Consider the following 15254-nt stretch of genomic DNA (forward strand, 5'->3'; position numbering starts at 1 on the left):
TTATGGTAAAAAGAAATTAAAGGTAGTCCATTGACCTTATAAAATATTTTAACTATCTTTTTTTTTAATCAATACTTCGTATAAAATACTTATTTTGTTTGATAATAGTATATAACACCGACTTGAACAAATAAAAATAAATGGTTGGTACATATAATTAAATGAGGTTTTCTCTGATTCCAAATACCACTATTATTATGCGTGGTTCTTAAGCGGACTAAGTGAAACCTTACTAAAATACACACATGCATTATTACAATGGATGGTTCACTTATAAGTTATGACCCAATAATATTTAAAGCAAATGCGTGACCCCATTACATTTTACTATTCCTATTATATTGATCATCAAAGTACAGTAAAATATGTGTGGTCGTCTATAATTCATTCAGATTTTCTCAGGAGTTTTCGGCGCTATTAGGTAAAGGTAGATTAGTTCTCTATTCTCACTTGATCTCTTAGTGTGATACGAAGTACAATACTTCAATTCAAGTAGGTATTGATAAATTGAAAACTTTTAGCGAATTGGAAAAAGAAAGGGATGGAAGATGAAAAGAAGGTGGTATTCCTTGGTTTTTTTGCAAGCCCTTACGCTAGATGGGTGAAGATTGCCCTTAAAATCAAGGGCATAACCTATGAATATGTTGAAGAGAACTTGAAAAAGAAGAGCCAAATGCTACTTCAGTACAATCCTATACACAAGAAAGTTCCCGTACTTATTCATAAAGGGAACCCTGTTTCCGAGTCATTGGTGATCCTACAATACATTGATGAAACATGGAAAAATTCTCCTCATCTCTTGCCATCCGATCCCTATTCAAGGTCTGTGGTGCAGTTTTGGGCAGATTATATGGTTAATCAGGTACGTACTTCATAATTTCACATTATTTGAATTTTGGTGTAAACTTTACCTATGTTTTTGTTATATCGGAAATTTCACCATATACCACTGAGTTTAAGCATAATTCACCGTATACCACCAAAAACTTTCTAATACACCATATACCACTCAGTTATTGTATATTAACACAAAATGCCCTTTTTGCTAACTGCCGTGAGTCTGCCGTTTGGGGGACTTTACCATTATGCCCTTATACATCTAACTGGCGCCATTGATAGGGTTGACTCCATTGACCCCCCATTTCCCCTTTCCATTGAAGCTTCTCTCTGTTCTTCTCCATTAAAATCGAACCCCAAAATCAATCAAAAAGCTTCAAACTTTCATCGATCCCCCTGGCGGCAACAATTGCGATCCCAGCCACTTCCTAGATGGCTGGCGACTGCCCTCCCCTGGCCCCTTCCCCCGCCGGCGACATTCTCGACCCCTTCCCCCTGCGCCGGCGACCATCCCACTCCTACTCCCCTTCCCCGAAAATCATCCCCCACCTGTAACCCAATTCCCGATTTCCTCGCCGGACTCCCCTTCCCCGATTCCCGATCTCTCTAACCCTAAAAAAATCCTCAATTTTCCTCTTGCAAATCCCAATTGGAATATCGACGGCAAAGAAACCACCCATCAAATCTTGACGAAGAGAGAGAAGGTCGAATTAGAAGCGAATTTGTTCGAAAAAAATGCTGATAAGTCGAATGCTGATAAGTTGAATTGATGTTGTTGTATGGTTGCAGATTTTGAGTGTTGTCGGTTGGGAGAGGGAGGCCGACGCGCTGGCAAGAGAAAGGCTGGGCGCCGGCGTGGGTGGGGGCGGGATAGGGCGGTGGCTGGGGGTTCTAGTCATATTTCGTGCAAGCAGGGGATGTTAGGATAGGGTGGTGGTTGGCTGGGAGACATTGGTGGTTTGGGAGGAGGACGGGAAGGGGAGATGGCAGGGGTAGGGGGAGCTCTGGAAGGCCGGCGAGGGAGGAGGCTAGGCAAGGCCGCCGGCGAGGGAGGAGGCTGGGCAAGGCCGCCGGCAGAGAGGGGGAGCTAGGCTGGTGGGGGAAGGGGGTGTCGGGGTTGGTGGAGTGAGGAGGTGGTGGCTGTTTTTTTTTTTAATTCTTTATTTAACTAATTAATTTGATAATATTAATAAGAGCCAATATGTGACAGCCACATGGTATAATTAACCTTAATTACTAACGGCGTTAACGACAGACTAACGACAGTTAACAAAAAGGGCATTCTGTGTTAATATACAATAACTGAGTGGTATATGGTGTATTAGAAAGTTTTTGGTGGTATACGGTGAATTATGCTTAAACTCAGTGGTATATGGTGGAATTTCCGTTGTTATATATTGTTGAAGCAAATTAAAGATGTAGAGATTGATAAAATAATTAAAAGATAGATAATGGCAAGACATGTAGTAAAATGGACCCACATTTAACGTGGGAAAAATTATAAAAAAAAAAAAAACTCACGACGACGAGCACCTAAAATTATCCACTAAAGGAATAGGAGAGTACAAGAACCCTTGAAAGGGTGAGTATTACAAGAAACTCTCACTATAGGAACTCACAAAAGAGTAGTGCAAAATAAGGATTAGTGGATTAGGGAGATCGTGTATATGTAGAAACTCCGATCATGATATCTTAGAGAGCGTACATTTGTAGGTAAATTCTCTCTAAGCATAAATAATGTATGGAAGGACACCCAATCACTCATAGAGTGGATAATATGTATCGAAGTATTGGAAGATAATGTAGGTGGATCCATGCTCCCAAATGACGCCCAACACCTTATAATTATAGGTGATGTATGGAGGTGGAAGAAGTGTGTGGAATCTTCTATACACATTTTCTTAAATTCTCCACATAAATTTAGAATATTCATGATCTTCAACATTTTTAGATTCTTCCACAATTCTCCATCAAAATCTCAATGTAGTGAAATTTTCTAGAAACGTTGAGATGTAATAAATTGGGCTTATAGAATTTGTGCCACAATAACCCAACATATATAGTTTCATTACCACTCAATATCACTTTTATCTTTTTTGTTTGTTGTGATATGCACGTGAATATACATTCAAAAGGTTACGTTCATTTGGTTTATGAAACCTTACAAACTTTTAATAGTAAATTAAATTTAGCAATCTGGAAAAACAAAAAAAAAAATGCAACCACCATGTTTTTTTGGATAATTGGTATATATTCCGTATAATGGTTAATTGTTGTTACAAACATGTAGTCAGCTGCGGCAAGGCAATCGGTAATCAAAACAAGAACGGTATGTTTGGATTGGGAGAGATGTATTACTAGGGTAATAAAAGTCAAACTAAGCAAAATGAAAGTGAATATAGGGAAGGAGGAGATAGTGATGGTGTAATTGTAAGGAAACTTATATAGTGATGGTGTAGTATGAGGTGAAGAAAGAGGAACTAATACCCTCATTTTGGGGGTAATAGGCACTAGGGGAAGGGTAGATAACTATTACTCTCATTATGAGGATAATAATTCCTCCATCTCTCTCTTTTCCTTATGGCACAACTACTTTTTTTTCATTTGTAAACACCTTGTCTCCAACAACAACCCCTCTAATTACTTATGTTTTTTCAAGTTTGATTTTTATTACCCCCTTAATACATTACCTCCAATCCAAGCATGCCCTAATTATAATTGATTACAAGCAATAACTCCTAAGCTAGTAGGTACTAATAATCAATCAATTTCTTGTAATTGATACTACGTTACTAAAAAAAAATGCATGACGCATTTTGACTTTATTTTTACTACTCATATATTAACTTTGATCATATATCTCTGAAACATTACCATGTAAGATGTGTCACTTGAAGTTATTTTTGTGTTATGAATTGGGTGCACTTGCTAGCAATTTGAGCTAATTATTTTATATACCTAACTATTACATGCATGTAAAACGTACAACAGCTTGACATGTCTTTGAAGAAGGTTATAGCAAGTAGTCAAGGGATTGAAGAAGAAAAGAGCATAAGAGAAGTCCAAATGAAGTTTAATATTCTAGAGGAAAACATGAAGGTTATATTTCCATATGATGCACCTTCTTGTAATGAAGATATGGGGATGCTAGACATGTTGTTATGCGCTTTCCCAAGCATTATCAAAGGCATAGAAGATGCCTTCAATTTGAAGTTAATGGAACCACAAAAATATCCATTGACAACCTCAAGAATGGCATCTCTTTGGGGCCTCAATGTGGTAAGAGACACTGCCCCACCTCATGAGAGGTTGGTCAAATTTTACCGAGCTTATAGGAACTTGTGTTCCAATTTCTAAGTGCAATCTTTTTTTTTTTTTTTTTTAAGGGAAATCTAAGTGCAATTCCTCATTGCATGGTGTATTGTGTATTTGTGAGTAATAACAATAGACTACTGTGTCCTTAATTATTGTGGTCGCGGTAAGTTAATTAATAAGGCTTGTACTAAAAGTCAGTCTCGATCACAATAACTCTTTGTGATTACTGTGTACTATAAACTAATCTCACAATAACTCGTTGTAAGATCAATCGTATGTACTCCCTCCGTTTTTAAAAGTTCGACTCACTTTGTATTTGCGCGTTCTCCAATGAATATCTTTGACTATGAATATTTTCGACTATGTATAAGTGAAAATTATAAAAAGTTGATATTTGAAAATTTTATAATAAAGGGAATCTAATAAGATTCCTCATATTAATTTATTTCTATGTATAAATCATAATATGTGGTCAAACTTATTTTATTTTAACCAGATGAATAATAAGTGAGTCAAACTTTCAGAAACGGAAGTGGTATGAATTATTTCAAATTCAAAGGTAATTGTTTTATCAGTATCCCCTTTCGTTTTTAATAATAAGTGCTTCATTGACACTTTTTGCGCTATTTGATTGACCTAGTTTGACTAATGTTTGTTATTTATACTACCTCCGTTTCATATTATTTGTAACGATTCAACATTTCTACTCACACTTATGTCAAATAGTTGCAAATAATATGAAATGAAGGTAGTATATCAGATAAAAATATAGTTTTGTGAATACTTGTTGAAATCATTACAATAAATGAATAGATTATTAATTTTCAATTGTTATGATTTATAGTTTTTGATAATTAATAAAGATACAATTGGTCAAATATTTTCACCGGCATATGCGTCCAAATAAATTGAGCATTTATTTTAAAACGAAGGGAGTACAAATTAAGTAAAATTTTGATTTCTATTGATACGTCTTTGGTGTTATTGATTTCTATTGGTCAAATATTGATATGTCTTTGGTTGTTATTGATTTCTATTGTAGATGTCGTATGACTTCTAATTAATGAATTAACTTTTCCCCAAAAAATTAAGTAAAATTTTGGAGTCTGATATATTAAGTAAAAGTTTGAAAAAACCTCATTTATTGATTTTGCCAATAAAAGTTGGATAATGCTTGCTTGATTATATTTGATTTCATACTCCATTAATTGAGTACTTAAATAATTAATGGAATAATAATAATTTTCGTGTATATTTGGGTAATAATAATATTAGCGTACATCGAGCAGGTTCCAAGTAATTGATATTATCATACACCTGTCAATAATATAATATCTAGTAAAACCTCCTAACAATGTGTGTATACATTTATATGTCATGTCCAATCAATCAATCTTATTAACAAGAATTATTGATCATATTGCAAGATTAACAATAAAAACGCTATTAATTAGAGAAATCAATTAATAATCAATATATATATATAACATCAATCAAAATTCATCGTATAAACATGGATTCCCAAATCCTAGAAATAAACTTCTCAAACATGAAATAAATTATTAAACCTAAACCTAATTTAAGAAAGAAACCATAATTGAAAGCAATAAATAAAAGAAACGGTAATAAAAATACCTCAATGAATTGAAATAATAAACTCAAGAATCATCCATGAAAGAATCCATGGACATATCAAGAGAAACTATGGTTCGAGAGAAAAACTAAAACGAACGTTGTATGAAAGTAATAAAAGGCATTCGGAAAATAATAATCCCTTAAAATATTTCAATTCATATTATCTTAAAAATAATCTAAAGATGAATAATTAATTAAATAAATAAAGAAACGACAAATGAATAAATAAATAAATAGATAAATAAATAAATAAATAAAAATAAGAATAGTCGTTTGATGATTGGTTGATTAAAGGTGACAAGTAAAATCGTAGTAGTCGACGAAGCTTGCGATGGTGAGAAGACCAGATCCATAACGAGCTTCTTGCACGCCCAAATCAGCGGCTCCTTTGCGGGCTACTATGTCAAGCTGTGGGCGCTGGTCCATAGGGTCGTCTTTTAGGAGCTTTATCTCGAGTTCTAGGAAGCTATCGAGAAATGCAATCTAACATTACAAAGCACTTCAAGTCTAGTTTCCAACCTATAACTTGAATCGCTTTAATCCAATCTGTAGAATTCAATTAATTTATGATCAAAGAGTGCATAAGGGTTCGTTTTGACACATGGTTCACCAATGTCGTCGCGTTTTGCTACGTTTCCAACTCAAATTCAATTCTGAAAGACACATAGTGACCCTTGTGGGTGCCACCTTCATTTATATCATGCATAAAATTCTCAACATCAACACTCACGAACATAAACTCTTCGATCAACAAACTTGATCCGTAGACTCTATGTCAAAATACTGGCTAGATCAACTTTAAACACTTCGAATCATTCAAATGATTATGAAATCACCTTAAACTAACATTAAGAAAAACTCAAACAGAGCATAATAGAGCGATATATGATAACTATGACCCTAAAAATGACCAAAAAGATCATAGACTAAGAACGAACAAGCCGTAAAACTAGCATAAACATGCTATAATGGTCATCATTTTTTAGTCAATTTAGGCTAACTTTAATTACCATACTTTGGGGTAACTTAAACTAATATGATTTTAATGTAAATATGCCATGAGATAAGTTATATAATAAGGGTGTAAATAGGTCATTTGATAAGTTAGTTATACATGTATAATGGTCATATAATTACCTTCATATAATCTAATATTTGGTTTCTAGTCCTTTAAAGAGAGTAACTTTATTAGATGATGTCTCCGAAGAGACAAAGAAAGTAGCTTTATCAATATATAAGATGTAGGTAACTTTAAGTTTATTCATAACATAAGTAATCTATTGATCACTTTAGGGTAATCCTTCAACAGATATAGAATATTTATGTACACCACTACACCCAATTTATTAATTGTTTGTGATTTATAATAGATTACTTCATCTGATAATTTTATTTTTTGTCTTACGATTTTTATAAAATGAGGTTAAAGAGTTGTCATATCTGAAATCCAGATTGTATTAGAAAACTTTAGATCAAAATTATATCCGATTTACTAACATAACCTAATTAGTATTCCCTCTATTCATGACTATATATATCAAAATCTGATCAATAAGAATTTAAGAAACATTGGAGTGTGCAATTAGAGAATATATGAATATGGGAAAATGATTTTGACACACCTTTTATGTGAGAGCACAGTTTTTTATGCTCTCTCACATAGGGGTAGGGGTGTGCAAAAAAGGACCGAGACCGGAAACCGGATCGGGACCGGACCGGAATTGGACCGGACCGGATCGTTGGATTCCGGGTCGGTCTTCGGTCCTCACAAATTGGTGATTGCAAGTATCCGGTTCGGTTAAAAACCGGAATATTCCGGTCCGGATCGGAAAATGTATTTTTTATTTTTCAGGTGAAAATTTTAAATTTTATGTTTAAATTTCTAAAAAAATTAGGTACAAAACTTGTAATTTATATATTCTAGGTGCAAAATAAAAAAGCACGCAAACAAATAAATAATACGTTAAAAAAATAATATATATATATATATAACCTTAAGCTGAAAATTAAATACATGACATCTTAACCGTAGATTGTTGATCCATCAAATCTTACGGTCGAGATTTTTTCCCCCAATTTTCATGCAAAATGTCTACAATTTCTCTCTCCTCCTTCATTTGCACGTTATTTTCTTCCTCCTCTACCTTCTCTCTCCTACTTTATCTCTCCTAATTTCTGCCAATTTCATGCTACTTCTTCAAATCCAGCTTCAATTACTTTGATTTTCAGCAATTTCTTAGCTCTACGATCTACTATCAATTGAGTTATCCGTATTAATTTGTTTTTTTTTTTTTTTGAGTAATTTCGCTATTTTTGCTTGATTATGCTTTCTAAAATTTTGTGATTTGATTTTTGCGATTTGATTTATGTTGTTTTCGGATTTGATTTCATGAAATTCAATGTAAATTGTTTATAAACTTGAATAAAAACAAGTCAAATTGAGCGATTTGAGTATAAATTTGGCAAATATAAAACCTAGATTGATCAAGAACAAATCAAAGAAAAATATCCTTCAAATTCACGCTCGATTCTCCGACCTCAATTGCCCGAAATAATTTCCGATGAAGTCTTCATCGCAATGCTTGAAGGTCTTTATCTCAATCTTCCTCTCTCTAATAACTTATTTCAAATAATATTCTTGAGATTTTTTGTAATAGATATTTTGCTGAATTTTTTTTATTAGAATGTTTATTAATATCAATGAAGCACTAGAATTGTATATATGAATCGTGTAAGCCACTTGATTGATTCAATTAGAAGCTTATTTTTAGGTTTTTGTTGATATTTTGTGCTAAATTTTGAACATTAGTTGATGTTGATTGTTATGTTCGATTTGTGTAAGTAGCTAGATTAATAATCAGGTGAGAGCACTAGAACTGAAGTACCCTGTGATGCTTGATAGATTTCTGCTTGAAGTGAATGAATAGGTTTATGATTGTTTTTGCTGGTCAAATATTCAGGTGAGAGCACTGCATTACTTGCATTCCAACCGAATTATTCACAGGGACATGAAGCCGCAAAATATTCTTTTTGTATGATATTTACTTTTGGCTCTTTGGCTATCCATAATTTCCACCCTCATTTTCTTTTGGTAATAGTTATATTTATTGTTGAAGAATCGTTATTTTCTGAGCTTTTCATAGTTTATATATATTTTCATAGTCTAATGGATATGACTATAACTCCATAGTTGTCCAATTTGGAGACAAAGTTACTATTTGCTCATAATGTACTTGTTTGGAATGTCTCAGTAATTTTTTGTGCCTTTTATTGTCATTGCATTTCATGTTAAAGGTCAATTGAAAACAATTCATAATTTTATTAGCTGTAAGCATAGGGGTAAGGCTTCAGACATCTAGTCCCTTTACCTTGCTGGGGGTGATCACCTTTGTTTAGGCGATTGGGTAACATTTGATGTTCAGTAATGATTGTATTGCCAATTTCCTTTATGAACTTTGCATTATCTTATATTTTTTCATCTTTACTCCAGCTTTGTGATTTTGGATTTGCTCGTGTCATGTCAATGAACACTGTTGTACTTCGCTCCATCAAAGGTCAGCTTTGTGATTTGTTTGCTTTGCTAGTAATCTAATTTCCAAGTTCATTATGGTTCATGCAAATACTTTTTTCTTGTATTTCTGTGGACTTAATTTCTGTTTATGCTCTTCAGATGTTTTTCTCTTACATTGTCAAAACCCTTATTAACTCTCCATCAGGTCCAAAGAATGCAAAAGGAAAAGGAGTTATAGAAGTTGGTCTTTTATTCACAAATTATTTTATTGTTAACACTTTTGCTCACTTTATGCATCTGACTGTTTCAGGTACTCCATTGTACATGGCTCCTGAGCTTGTTCGCGAACAGCCATATTATCACACAGCTGACTTGTTGTCAAAATTGATATAATTACCTTATATTTATATATAGTGGCCTTCGTTATTTTTATATATAGTGGCTTTTGTATAAATGTGGTCAAAATTGTTATAGTTACCTTATTTTTATATATAGTGACCTTTATGTAAATGTGGTCAAAATTGATATAATTACCCTATTTTTGTATATAGTGACATCTAAGTAAATATTGTAAAAATTGATATAGTTACCTTATTTCTATATATAGTGACCTCGGTGTAAATGTCATCAAATTTAATATAATTTGATATAATTACCTTATTTTTGTATATAATGACCTCTGGGTTGTTTCACACCATCAGATTATCTAGTGAACTTTCAATGGCTAAGATTGCTTGTTTTTAGTTTTCACCATTCCGGTCCAAAACCGGACCGGACCGGAATAAACAGGTCTAGACCGAAACCCTAACCAGTTGATTACGGTCCGATCTCCGGTCCGCAAAAACAGGTGATTCCGGGTTCCGGTCCCGGTCCGATTTTGGACCGATGCACTGCCCTACATTAGGGTGTGCCAAAATTCATTAATGGTGTGCTAAAATCAATTTCCATGAATGTATCTAACAACCGTTCACCATAATAACCAATCATTCATTAAGCATATTTAAAATAATTATTGCTCATCCAATCAACTATAAGTAGTGAATTAAATTCTTTATAATGACTATATATACAGACCTTTTAAGGTATCAACCGTATCATTAATACAAAAGCTAATTAAGCAGCTAACAACTTGACATGTACGTAACGTACCATTACATAGTCTATTTGGCCCTAAGTCATAATAATGCTCTTGTTAAAGATTTGATTCTGAAGCACTAGTTCGTTTGTTAGGAGAGGAAGAAGCTCCTAACTCCCCTTATATTCACATAATACGACAGTGCAAGGCACTTATTTTGGGTTGAGATTGGGAAGTGAACATAGGGAAGCCAACAAAGCGGCTGACTGACTTGCGAACTATAGGGCGCTTTCTTACCAGAAGTTGGTGTTGTTAGAGGCAGTCCCGAAGGACCTTCGTGATATTTTATTGGAGGATATAAGTGATGTTGTGTGGGCTCGTAAAGTACCAGTTGCTTCTTGAGGTGGGCTGGAGCTTTGGAGTGCTGCTGGGGTTTCTTCTTAGTTGTCCTTGCTGTTTTGTTTTTGTTTTGTAATCTGCTTTTTATTGGGTGTTGATAAACGTCGCTCGCAAATTACATAGCGGCGCTCGCATTTTTTGCTTGAATTTTCTAATTTGCCCCTCGTATATAAATATTCGCGAAACTAACTTACGAAACTTACAAGTCATTTCACTACCAACATTCTCTCTCTCTAAAATTTTCTCACTCTAAAAAAAATCAGAAATTAAAAAAAAAAAATTAGAAATTTTTTTTTAAAAAAAAATCCCAACATTTGAAAATCACCCAAACACCAACGAACACCACCCATCCAAGGTTGAATTCGGCTATGGCGGACCGGCAACGCATAAGGTTGATATACGTTGGTCGTGGGGGCGGCGTCAGTGGCGGCGAGCAAGTATGGTTGTGGTTTAATTTTTTTTTTCAATTTGAAAAAAAAAAAAAAAATTTGTGGAGACTTGTGCCTGAAAAATCCGGAAGTCTGGGTTTCCGACTTTTTTTTTTATTTTTTTTTGTGTGTCGTGTTTATTTTTTTTCTTTGTTTGTCGTGATTTTTTTTTTGAGTAATATAATTTTTTTTATTGTTATTGTTATGTATTATTGTTATGTATATGCTTTTTATTAATTTTGGAATTTTTTTTTCCTCGTGATTATTGATATGTAATTTTTTTTTATTGGTATTGTTTGTATAATTGTTATTTATTATGTTTTTTATTAATTTTGGATTTTTTTTTCCTCGTGATTATTGGTATGTATTTTTTTTTTACTAATATAATTTTAATTTTTTTAGTGTTATTGTTATGTATTGTTGTTATGTAATTTTTTCGTGATTAAAATTTTATAAAAAAATTGATTGAAATTATTATTGTTATTGTTATTACCATTGTTATTATTGTTGTTGTTGTTGTTGTGTTGTAATGTTGCCGATTTTGTGGTTTATTATTGTTTTGATTTGGTTTATTATTGTTTTCAAATTATTAGTAGTTATTATTGATCCCTGGTAATGTTGTTATTATTGTTTATTTGATTTGGTTTATTATTGTTTTCAAATTATTAGTAGTTATTATTGATCCCTGGTAATGTTGTTATTATTGTTTATTTGATTTGGATTATTATTGTTTTGAAATTATTTTTTGAATTTGAATATTAGTTGTTCAACTTTAATATCATAGTTATATTTGTAATTATTACTGATATTTGATTTTGTATTTATTTAATGTAGATTGAGGGTTCGGGTCCTCGTCATGAAGTATCAAGACGTTTGAATGCGTCTATTAGGAGGGAGTCTGGTCGTTCGGTAAATACGGGGGCACCGTATCATCATGAGCAGCAATATGGGTCTGCAGGTACTTCGTCGGGGGAGCATCAATCGCAAGGGAGCCCCCCATGTACTCGTCGGGCCAAGTGCCGACATCTGACGAGGAGGACGATGAGCGGGCAAGTCAGGCTGATCGAGATGAAGAGTACGACCCAGTTGATTATCATACAGTGCATAGGGGTCAACAAGGGAGATTTGTGAGTAGCAGTCAAGCGAGTCAGCCTTCCACCAGCTCAGCAGAGACATGGGTAGTGCAGCAGCTGATGCCAGGTGGTCCTAAGGATGGTACTGTTATCCCCAGTTTTGGTGGTCACGTGGCTGCATATATTTAAGGCGGGCAGGAGCGCAATGTTTTGCACTGTTTGAGCAGGACACAGTTGTGTTCTGCATTGGTTACCTGGCGAGGTCATCTTGCACAGGAGCATCTGGAGCTGATTCACGGTAGTGGTGTGTCTCACTTACCAGGGATCATGTTTAGGCGTTTTGATTGGCTGTTGATTTCTGCGTTTGTTGAGAGATGGCAGCCAGATACGAACACCTTTCATATGCCATTTGGGGAGATCACGATCATGATGCACGATGTGTACCATATTCTTGGGCTTCGTGTTGATGGTTCCATGGTTTCCACTACTCCTAGCACGGACGTAATACAGGACGCGAGTACGAACTGGGGAAGAGATGAACGAGAAGTGCGGTACGAAGACCATTTGGCAGGGTAGTGGGGTGCTGACCGAGAGGATTATGGACTCGACCTTGGAGGAGCGAGCAGAGGCCCTTCAGTGTCCATTACAGTGCCTACATGTGGTTAGTATTGGGCGGATGTCTGTTTTTGGACAAGAGTGGTAACAACACTTATCCTTCCTTCCTCAACGAGCTTGTTGTTGATGAGCTGCAGATTAGTGACTACTCTGGGGTTCAGTTTCTCTGGCATATCTGTATCGCCAGTTGGGTTCGACATCAAGAAAAGATGTCGATTCAATCGCTGGTTGTCTCACGCTTCTACAGGCGTGGATCTACGAGTACTTTCCGTGCTTCCGGCCTCAGCAGGGTACCTTGACGAGGGATCTTAGTATTCCTCGTGCGTGTGCTTGGGATGTGGGATCGGGATGCCCGAACAAGAGCACGGAGCGCCTCCTTGCTTTTCGTGCTCGATTGGATCAGCTGACCGACAATGAGGTTAACTGGCTACCGTACGGAGTTCATCCCGCTCGACGCGTGCCAACCACTCTATTCATTGGCTGCATCTAGTACCAGAACATCATTGAGCCATACATGCCTAATTGAGTGGTCCGACAGCTTAGATTCGTGCAGGAGATTCCGCGGACCATTATCAGGCCTGAGAAGGCCAAGAGACCGACAAACTTGAAGATGTATCGGGTTGACTTTCCGACCGAGATGACATTTGCGATGTGGACTCGGTTTGTCCCTGGCTTGTCTTTCAGTATTGTTTTAGGTGCCCTCACCAGACTCGGTGGTGGAGGTACTACGGTTGCTCTAGGTTACATGCAGTGGCTGTACCGATTTTCTCCTGGTGGGTCATCAGATGGGAGTAGCATACTTCCCGAGAGGACTAACACGAACTACGTAAGTAGTTGTCTTTTATTATACTGTAAATACCACTTAAACAAATTGTAATTTCTGTAACTAATATGTTGTTCAGTTACTTGCAGTGGATGGGTCGGTCCTTGGAGATTCACCAGAGATCACTGAATGAGTATCCCAGCATGACGCGTGAAACAAGGGAAATGAATGAGCAGCTGATAGCTGACTGGAAGGCGATGATGGGGTTGTGAAGTACTTGTCTATTAGTTTTATATTAGCAAACAGTGATTCACCAACCTGCAATCGGGGGAAGTGGTGAATCTGGTGCAAGATCAATATGGATAAAATGTGAGCCCCCAACTGTAGCAATCACAAACTCTCGGGCAGGTGTCGTGACCGTCCTTCGTGACCGCAACGACAAGATCGTGAGGCATGGGTAGTAGCAGGTTGGTACTTGGCCTACACCAAGAATAATAACCATTGCGTTGAACCAAGTAGCAATAGGAAATAAATCTTGAATTGCAACCATCCAATGACGAGAATCAACCGCCCCACCGTCTCATCGAATACGCTCCACATTCATCCCAAGCCTTCCAAGCCCGTAAATCCTTTCGTACAGGACTTGATAACCGAGGACCTCGTTAGCTATTGTTTCTCGAGCGTCATACCATTGCCCTTGGTCACCGAAGAAGCAGTCAGCCACACAACGAAAGCCGCAGTTACCATCGCCAATGACATCCTTCCATCCTGTGATGTAAGGCAATATCGGTTCTGGAAGCAAGTGTCGATACCGGCTTTAGCTGATGTCACATGGATCTTCTGCACGAAATTATTGTTCAGCTATTAGTACAGTAAATGATGAAATACGTGAAAATCAAAATAGCCAATCTTAACTGTTTGCTGCGGACCACGTTGAGTGTTTCGACGGTTGACATGTTCGAAATAACAAGGATCACTTCTTGCATCATTGTTCCTTCGTCGACCACGAACGTTGTGGTTTTCAGCAGGATCTCCAAGGTTTGAATGATCCAGATGCAGCTCCTCCTCAATGATGCGAGATACATTTCGAAGAACAGCAGGATCACTACCGATTACCTCATCCACCAGAGAACGAAAATGTGTGGCGTCCTCGGTCGAGTCATTACCGAACACCGGTACATCATCACCATCACTGATAACCAAGGTCTTCCAGAACGGGTAAATTTGCCTGGTATACAAGCCTGTCTCGGCAACTAGAGAATCATGTATCTGGCAAGCACACGGCAAACCGTGGGTCACACGCATTGCACATCCACATCGCTCATACACCTGATAACTCATCACCCTCATCCTTTTCGTCTCGTCGTCGAGAACCTTCAAACAATGCTGAGACACCTTGCCGTTAATACGTGACAGTGGCAATTGTTGGTACTTCTGACCAATCTTCGACCTAGACGCCTCCAAACCATTACGAATGGCGATGATCTGATTACCAATGTGGCAATAAACTTGGGCCCATACGATGTCCAAAGAACCTGCACATTACAAAAAAACTGTTAGGAGTGACAACAACAACAACAACAACAATAATAATCATAATCAC

General features: G+C 36.2%; 2 protein-coding genes across 3 annotated transcripts; both read left to right on the forward strand.

The window, feature by feature from the left end:
- Positions 1-348: 348 nt before the first annotated feature.
- On the forward strand, positions 349-4450 carry LOC110726465 (glutathione S-transferase U9-like). The gene is made up of 2 exons (XM_021905943.1): positions 349-862; positions 3829-4450. The coding sequence occupies exons 1-2, from the start codon at positions 542-544 to the stop codon at positions 4192-4194; spliced, it is 687 nt and encodes a 228-aa protein (XP_021761635.1). The 5' UTR covers positions 349-541; the 3' UTR covers positions 4195-4450.
- Positions 4451-8087: 3637 nt separating this feature from the next.
- LOC110726466 (serine/threonine-protein kinase ATG1-like) lies at positions 8088-9751 on the forward strand. 2 transcript variants are annotated; one of them, XM_021905944.1, is made up of 4 exons: positions 8088-8375; positions 8748-8878; positions 9278-9341; positions 9609-9751. In XM_021905944.1, the coding sequence occupies exons 1-4, from the start codon at positions 8366-8368 to the stop codon at positions 9689-9691; spliced, it is 288 nt and encodes a 95-aa protein (XP_021761636.1). In that variant the 5' UTR covers positions 8088-8365; the 3' UTR covers positions 9692-9751. The 2 variants fall into 2 exon arrangements, 1 of the variants encoding a protein (XP_021761636.1); XR_002512372.1 differs by lacking the exon at positions 8748-8878 and having other exon boundaries at positions 8094-8375.
- The last annotated feature ends 5503 nt before the right edge of the window (positions 9752-15254 follow it).

This window comes from Chenopodium quinoa, unplaced genomic scaffold (assembly GCF_001683475.1).
Source record: "Chenopodium quinoa cultivar QQ74 unplaced genomic scaffold, ASM168347v1, whole genome shotgun sequence".
Lineage (NCBI taxonomy): Eukaryota > Viridiplantae > Streptophyta > Magnoliopsida > Caryophyllales > Amaranthaceae > Chenopodium > Chenopodium quinoa.

Bases quoted from the DNA above. Each gene is read 5' to 3' on its own strand.
- LOC110726465 (XM_021905943.1), top strand. From the start codon at position 542: ATGGAAGATGAAAAGAAGGTGGTATTCCTTGGTTTTTTTGCAAGCCCT. The intron at 863-3,828 runs GTACGTACTTCA...AACGTACAACAG, and splicing joins CAGATTATATGGTTAATCAG to CTTGACATGTCTTTGAAGAA.
- LOC110726466 (XM_021905944.1), top strand. The intron at 8,879-9,277 runs GTAATAGTTATA...TCTTTACTCCAG, and splicing joins TCCACCCTCATTTTCTTTTG to CTTTGTGATTTTGGATTTGC. The intron at 9,342-9,608 runs GTCAGCTTTGTG...TGACTGTTTCAG, and splicing joins TGTACTTCGCTCCATCAAAG to GTACTCCATTGTACATGGCT.